The sequence below is a fragment of the Arctopsyche grandis genome, chromosome 10 (genome assembly GCF_051622035.1).
Source record: "Arctopsyche grandis isolate Sample6627 chromosome 10, ASM5162203v2, whole genome shotgun sequence".
In the NCBI taxonomy this organism is placed as follows: domain Eukaryota; kingdom Metazoa; phylum Arthropoda; class Insecta; order Trichoptera; family Hydropsychidae; genus Arctopsyche; species Arctopsyche grandis.
The window spans coordinates 5950091-5958666 of record NC_135364.1 but is presented as its reverse complement, the minus strand read 5'-3'; the positions used below and the strand labels follow the sequence as shown (position 1 = coordinate 5958666).

Below are 8576 nucleotides of genomic sequence, written 5' to 3'. Positions count from 1 at the left end.
AAAATTTTGAACTTCAAATGACTTTCAGACGGACTCGAGTGAAGAGTGACTTTAAACATTAACCATGGTTGTGGAGTCGTAGCTTTTTGGCTGAAATCAAAGTTATATTGTGGGTAAATGTCAGATTAAAAATAATAGTCTTATATTTTTATCTGAAAAGAACGAGGGAATGAATCATGAAAGCATCCAAGATATTTTATCATTGATTTTTTAAATATTGTAAGCTTTCCTAACTCATCTTATTAATCTCACCACCTATGTATGTTTATTTGTAACTAATTGGGAATCACACATATCCATTTGAAATACATTTATTGTATATATGCGTAAAATTACGTTGGAGAGATAAATCATTTAGTCAAATACAGCAAATTTCCGCCATGATATGGCGAATCTCTTCTATCCTCGGATAGTTTGATTACAATTTTGAAAACATCGTAACATTGATTAGCGGGAAAAGTCCGACAAATAGGAAACGGTGATTGCGTGTAATTGGACGTTATCATGGCCACATATATAAATAGTATGGTTTGCGAATATGCGAAAAATATTCATTGACATCACCGGAAATTCCTTATCGTGGCTGCCGGTGAGGCGAAAATCGCAACTCAACTCACAACACCACTGGCGAGAGGTGACTCAGCCGCCCGTTCGTGCACTCGTTGACTTTCATCAGTAATCAGTAACAACCAGTCGAGTGTGACGACCGGTCGTTGCCAATTAATCGCAACCATCGCAGAAAACTCTGAAAGTTTGAAATATTCCCGCGCCCACCATATTTCAAAATGTAAACGCCAGAGTCGACCATAGACAAAGGGAGCTCCGCGCGCGACACTCGACTCATCCTTCATTTATTGTTTACAATGTGATTGTTTACCCCTTGTTTTGTAAGTCAATCGTATTATTGCAAGACTGTGATTTTTAAATGTTTTTGCGATCGATTCGGAAGAGAAATGTCGTTGTCTTGGAATAAAAATATATGCGTGGATAGAATTTACCTGCCGGCCGAAGAAAACTACGAACGAAATAGAGACAATGATGGCGTACCTGTAGATGAAGAAATCAAAAAGTATGTTTATCTATTCAAATAAACGTAAAATAGTTGATAAATGTATAAATATTTAATATTTGATATTTGAACTATTAATGATTCAAAAGAGTGTTTGGCCTAAGGTGACCATACAAGTCAGGACTATGACTCGGTAGTTGCGTTTATGTTTAGCACCGAGAGATTACTGGGTTCGATCCCGAGCTAATCTTTAATGCTACTGGTTAGGCTTAGATATTTGTGACTCCAAGTCGATCGTTTCTTGTTAGAGTTTGCCAATTTATCTGATTTTCATTGTTGAAACGTTTCCTCAAATTGGCAAAAATCATCCTACCTGCTGTCACACATATCTGAATTTGATTTATGTACAATATGTAAAAATGTATGTACAAGACTAAATCCATAGATGTCTCAATGGATTAATTAATTAATCAATTGTTAATTTGGCGTTCTTCAACCTTTCGAAATACCGTAATTTATTATTGCGCATTGGAGTCTACCTGTCAGGCCTTCCTGGTATATATATATACATATCTATGTAAAAAAATATAATAAAAAATTGGTTCCAAATTCAAAATCAGGACTTTTTTTCCAAAAACATATTTCTAAATACTTAAATTATTTAAAACGAATATAAAAATATCCTGGATGAATATTTATGAAAAAATTAATTCAATTTCTTGATTGCTCTTATGAAATTCTATACAAGACTGGTTAAAATTATCCTAAGTGATTGGCAAACATTTTAAGGTTTCAACATTAAATTTCGTTTTATTACTTGACTATATATCATTCATCAAATGATTAATGGAAACAACATTTGACTAATTTATCAATATCTTTGTAGGAGACATCATTTTCGACGAAGAATTTGTACATTTATCCATCTATTAGATAAAAAATTCTATCATAATACATATAAAAAGTGTACTGGTTTTATCTCACGACTTGCCAGGACAAATACCCAAAAAAACAGTACTGTCTTGTTAGAATCACCTTAGTTTTGCCTAATGTAACTAATTATCACGACAAAAAACAATGTTATATTATATTATTATATTCAAAATATATTGATAAATTAGCAATTATCAAAAAATCACTAGTAACATATTTACTAGATAAAACTGCGTTTGAATTCAAATTTTAATGTGAATCCAAAATATTTGATTAGTCATTGTTGTTAAGAATTTGGTAGACAATATATTAAATGTGCATATTTTTTATAGGAAATATGATTGTCAGTTACAAAAAAATCTAATTCTCAATTCTCGGAATGTCTGTATGTACATACATATATACACATATATATGTGTATGTATATATGCTAATACGTAAAATAAATTAATGTTAATATTTCCCAAAAGTTGCATAAAGCTGTAAGTAGATAATTGCAATGAGCTTATAAAACTTAATGGTGGTTGCCATACGAACCTATTAAAATGTCATTAAATTTTATATTTACGTACATACATATATACAAACATATGAGTAAGTAAACAATAAATTATCTTTGTGGTGCATGTTAAATTGTTTATGCACATTGCCATACTAAATGGCACAATTAATTTTATGAATGTGTGTATATACCTGTTTTATTTTAATTCATACCAGAAAATTATTCATTTCATACGAGTATTATTATACAAAGTAAATACATATCAATTATTGACATCCACAGAAACATTTATGGTCAAATTTGTAAATTTGTAGCATTTTATACAATTCGACATTGCTGAAAACTCGATATTTGCGAGAAAATGGGTAAAGTTTCCAATTTGTTGGAACCGTTTCAATGAAAATCAGATAAATTGGCAAAAATCTGATAGGAAACGATCGACCTGGAGTCACAAATCCAAGGTCTGGCCAGCAGAAACCATGGGATTTTAACCCGTGACCACTTTGTTCAAAGCATTATATGCTAACCACTAGTCTATTCTGCTATTATGTATAATCAATACTGATAATTGTTTATTAATATGTACGTACTAGGGTTTCTGACCCGGGTCGGCCCGGGACAAAAATTCCCGGGAATTCATGGGATTTTGGTTGTCCCGCGTCCCAAGAATTCTTATCTCGAATCCCGGGAATTGGATTAAAAATAATCTTGAAAATATACAACATTTTTAAGACTGCACGAAGGGAAATAATAAATCAAATACACAAAGAATGTTAAAATATTCTCAACTTCCACTGAAACTGAAAGAGTTTTTTTCCATTGCTGGAAATTTTGGTTCCAAACCTAGAAATAGGCTTTCGGATTCTCATTTAAATATTTTAGTATTCTTAAGATGCTACTTTAAATAAGTTTACTTTTATAATTACATTTTTTCCAGTTAATAGATATATTATGTATTGTTTAATTTTTTTTATATTTTGTAATTTGATATTTTGTTTATTAATAAAAATGTTTTTTTACACGTGTCCCGGGATCCCGGGAATCCCGGGAACGAACCCGGGTTCCGTCCCGTATCCCGGGAATTGAAAAAGTCCGGGAATACAGAAACCCTAGTACGTACATATGTATATGATTTTATGATGAAATAAAAAAAACTTAACAAACTAACTTTATGATGAAATAAAACATTGCTAAATGTCAATTCCTAGAAAATGCATTTTTTCACACTTTGTTTACTCTTGATATAAGGGTCTGAACATAATTGAATTAATCAATTTTTTCATTATCTTTGTTCGTTAACCTGTACTGTTGGAAATCGGTATCTCTTTATAATCAACGTTTATCTATACCGTACTAAAAAGTACGAACAATAATTAAATACTGTACTGCAACATGTAAATGCGGTTATACTGATCATATTTTGCAATTGCGTTCATGTAATTGAATTAATTTATTAATATATACTACAATAATTGATTTTATTTTACAGTTACACCAATCGAGAGTTCCCATTGCCAAAAGAGAATAGCAATGAAGTTGTCAACTATTCTATACCGAAAACTTTTGTACAACACGGAGAATATCAAGCATGTCAAGCCGAGTTGATTTCATACCAACGTCTCTGTGAGGTTCAATTGCCAAATGATTCGGATGAAAAACCAGTTGGATCTTTATGGCAAGCTTGCTTTCAGGGGATTTGCTATGCTGGAAGATCATACAGAAACAGTAGAGACGGCAAACTCATGACAAGAGAACACGATCTAGTTGTTTTCAATGTGTTTCAAGGTAGCTTTATTGTTTGACAATGTTTACAAGATTTTCTTACATTATAATTATAAACATTATTTTATTACAGGCAAATATTTTGTGTCGCTTATTGAAGTTAAATCAATATGTGATGACGCATCAGTTGGAATAGTTAGTACTTCAACAGCCATTAAAAACAATAAAAGATCAGGTCAACATCAGCTTAGAGACCATGTAGAAATATTGAAAGATGTTTGTACGATTCCTGATGATTGTTTGCATTGCTATTTGTTCTGGCCCTTTCTTTCTATGTGGACTAACGATCCTAGAGGAAATCGAGTGAAGCGTTGGGACGAAGAAGCTGATCAACATGTCTTCATTGATACGCTGTCCGACCAAGAAAACTTTAATCAATGGTTTTACAAGAGTGTCCTTTGTGGCAAACCTATAGAAAAAGTACATTTCGATGCTTTATTAAAAAGGTTTGAAATTGTGATAAATGTTTTAATTTTACAACTTAATATGGGATATTTGTATATTAAAACATATTTATTTCTTTATAAGGTTCATCATATTAAGTTGTGGTATATTTGTGAATGAAATACATGATAAAATGCTGGCACTGTTGTCTCAACAGCAAGTCAGTTTGTTGTATAGAAAGCCTTCTGAAAGTGGTTCTCCAACGGTTGTGCACGGTGCCGCAGGCACTGGAAAAACTCTTCTAGTGCTACACAAGTTAAAATTATTATATGATCAAGGATTGCTGAATTCCAAAAATAGAGCTCTATATATTTGTTATTGGCAAGGAATCAGGTAAATATTTTAAATTTATACATTTTATAATATTACTGCAGCTTGTTAAATCACGGTTATTTATTTTTAATTTTTTTAAGTCTACATTATCTATAGAATCAGTTTGTGTTATATGTATAATATACAGCCAGCAGTATGGCTCGGTGGTTGCGTTTATGTTTAGCACCGAGAGGTTACCGGGTTCGATCCCGTGCTATTCTTTAATACTGCTTGTCAGACTTGGATATTTGTGACTCCAAGTCGATCGTTTCCTATCAGAGTTTGCCAATTTATCTGATTTCATTGTTGAAACGGTTCCTCCATCCAATTAGCAAAAACTATCCTACACGCTGTGTCACAAATATCTGAATTTGATTTATAATGTATAAAATATGTAAAAAATTTAAGTCTAAATACATAGATGTGTCTATGGATTAATTAATTGTGAATTTCGTATACTTGAGCCTCTCAAAATATATTGATTTATGTAATAAAAATGCTGCAATGTTTGTTGTTAATTGTCTAGGAAAGCGCATTGGAGTCTACCTGTTAGGCCTTCCTTTTATATGTGTAAAAAATATAAAAAAAAATAAAGTCCTAAGAAAAATACAGGAATTTTACAGATAAATTAAATTAAATTTGGTATACTAACTCTGTCATGGTACATCAACTGATTAATTTGAAAATGTCAATTCTTTTCCAACTGTAACTTGTCTGCAATTCAGATAGTACATAATGTGTACATCTATAAATTATTATTTAAGCATGTATATAATATTTTTTAGATTTTCAAAGTAATTTTTGTTAATTGATTGATAAAATCATATTTATGATTGACATACATATATATGTATATGCTTGTTTTCAGGAAGGAGTTCTGTATAAAGTTGGAAAAGTTAGAGATTGCTGATTATGTCGACACAGCCATATTCCATATAACCCGTGAAGGATTTTTAGACAAGAACACCAAAAAGTACAGACACATTTTCATGGATGAGTGTGAAGCCATTTGTTTAGCATTCAAAGAAGAAATTATCACAAACACATTCAAGAATATTGATAAGTGCCGACAGGTAGATTACGATGAAGAGTTCTACATAACCCAAAACAATACTCACCAGCAGCAAAATCAAATCGGAGACAACGAGCCCGAAAAGGACGAAATAATCAATATTAACACTCCGACAGAACAGCCAAAAAACCTTTACGGAGACTTGTGGTTTTTAGTCGACATCAATCAAGCTACTATATTCATACCGAAACATGCGCCAAGTGTTCTTAAACAACCTAACATCACCCTGTCTAAAGTCATTAGAAACACTGGAACGATCTATAAAGTGTTCAGCCAGTTTTATAAGAATCCAACACCTACGGTTACAAGCAAAGCTGGACTGTCAGAGTTGTATTTAAACAATATCAATATTGGACATGACGTTGATGGACCACCAATCTATTGGGTAGATAGCAAGAAGTTTTCCCATGAGCCTGTCTGTCCAGATATTCACTCGAGCCGAACATTCAATGGTCTGATCAGAGTCATCATTGACTTGTACTCGGCAAAAGGAATCAAACCCCACGACATGTGTGTTTTGCCGTTCCTCATCGGAGATGCTTATATACCTGTAAACATAAATAAAGCAATCTCTACTTTCTTCGCTTCGAGCTATCAACCTACTAGTATAACAGACGTTGAGGAATTTGTTGGATGTCTTGATCAGAATAAGTTTTTAGTTCCTTGGGCACTTCGAGTGAAAGGTCTGGAATTTAAAGCTGTTATTATAGTGATCGAAGAGGATGATGATTTTGATTATCTCGATACTGAAGACCGCCGTAAAATATACATTATGGCTTCGAGGTGTACTTGCTTATTGATCTTAGTCAGCACCGAGAGTGTTAAAGACATGATTGATGTTTTCAAAGTGATAAAAGCGTACCCCTTTGATGTCAAATTTTAATTTTACATACTTTTTGTAAACCGCCGGTGATGTTGGTATGAGAAAATCAAATCTAATCGTGGCAAAATGTTTTTCTTGATAAAATCAGCTTATATTCGAATCGCAAAACTGGTTTTTAAGTAAATATTAAGATAAACTTTGTTGATTGATGAATTATGTGATGATGTTAAAGGCGATGCGAGGCGAAGGAACTCCTCTACCGCTGGCGGTCAAAATGCCAAGCCAACGGTGGTGGAGTTACCAATCCTAACAACGTCATCAGGAAGCAGGAATCATTTGTACATCCATCAGAAGATTCCATATTTATATCTGAAACAAACAAAGAATTCGATTAGTCAAAAAATTGATATAAAAGAAGCTGAAATTAATAGTATTTAATAATTTAGTAGAACACATTGTCCGGCTGATTAATCACCCATTTATAATTTTGATGAAATTTTAAATATTTCAAGTACTATCTAGTCTCAGTATTTCCATTTGTCTGTTTTGATTGAGATTATTTTGAAAAGTATTCGAAAAAGTCATTTTCTTATTTTTATCCCTTTCAATGCTTTTTTTTTTTTGAAGAATACTTATGGATAAAATAAACCCAAATAATTTTCTTTAATAAAACAAAAGTATGTTTTTACTTTTTTGTATACAAAAAAAACTAATAAAAAACGAATGAAAAACCATTATGTATTTACTTATTTTGTAGAACTATTTTCTTCTTATTATGACTATTAACTGCTCACCATTAAAGCCCGGACCCAGAGGGCGCCGCGTATTGTTCAAATGTTGTAAAAATGCATTTGAACAATACGCGGAACAACAATGGAACAATGAGCGGCACCTTGGCTATCCTACCTCTACTCATCATATATACTGTATATAATATCGCCATTCTGTGTATCTGCTATAACGTTCGCCATACTATAATAGTCGTTTCGATTCAACATAGCAAAAATAGTGCCAACAAAATGTACGAATATAATAACTAAAGAAAAAAACTTCTATATATCCTGTTTGCTACCAATGTTTCCTCTTGGCAAGTCTCTGAGCATTTAGCGCCATCTATTGAAAATTTAATTATTTGATTAATTAATCAATTAATTTTTCTTTTGCTGTTTTATATTGTTTATATGTATTATGTGGGTAGGTAGGTATTTTTACCTTTTTTTAAATATTAAACAATTAAATATAAATATTAAATTAAATAAATTTAATATTTGAAAAAAATACAACCGTGTGCGGATCGAACACAGGACCGACACATTTCTTTAAATTTTTTATTATTTAATAACTTAATATGCCAACACCCATGCGATGATATTTCATCGGGTACAACACTAGTAATATATGTATATTTAAACGGATGCGATGTATGTATGTTTGTGCCGAATGCGTGGAGACACAGCCAATCAGAGTCAAGTGGTCGAGAAGACGCGGGGAAATAGGGGGGGGAGGTGTGGAGCGTCTAACATGTGAGACGTCAGGCCGAGCGACGGGAGCGTATACATACACGCATCCACGAAGGCACACACACCCATATTAATTCATCATTTAGACGGGTGAACGGGTTGAATCGGTGAGCGTGTAATGCGCGCACTCAACTTTTTACGATTAAAGGTCTGTTCATACCTATCCAGCACGACCCGAA

The 8576-nt window shown here is 32.6% G+C and overlaps 1 protein-coding gene across 1 annotated transcript; it reads left to right on the top strand.

Moving 5' to 3' along the window:
- The first annotated feature begins 613 nt into the window (after positions 1–613).
- On the top strand, positions 614–7578 carry LOC143917593 (uncharacterized). Its single transcript, XM_077439151.1, has 5 exons — positions 614–1069; positions 3934–4229; positions 4300–4672; positions 4755–5003; positions 5851–7578. Exons 1-5 carry the CDS (start codon positions 954–956, stop codon positions 6935–6937), a joined length of 2121 nt encoding a protein of 706 aa, XP_077295277.1. The 5' UTR covers positions 614–953; the 3' UTR covers positions 6938–7578.
- Positions 7579–8576: the final 998 nt, after the last annotated feature.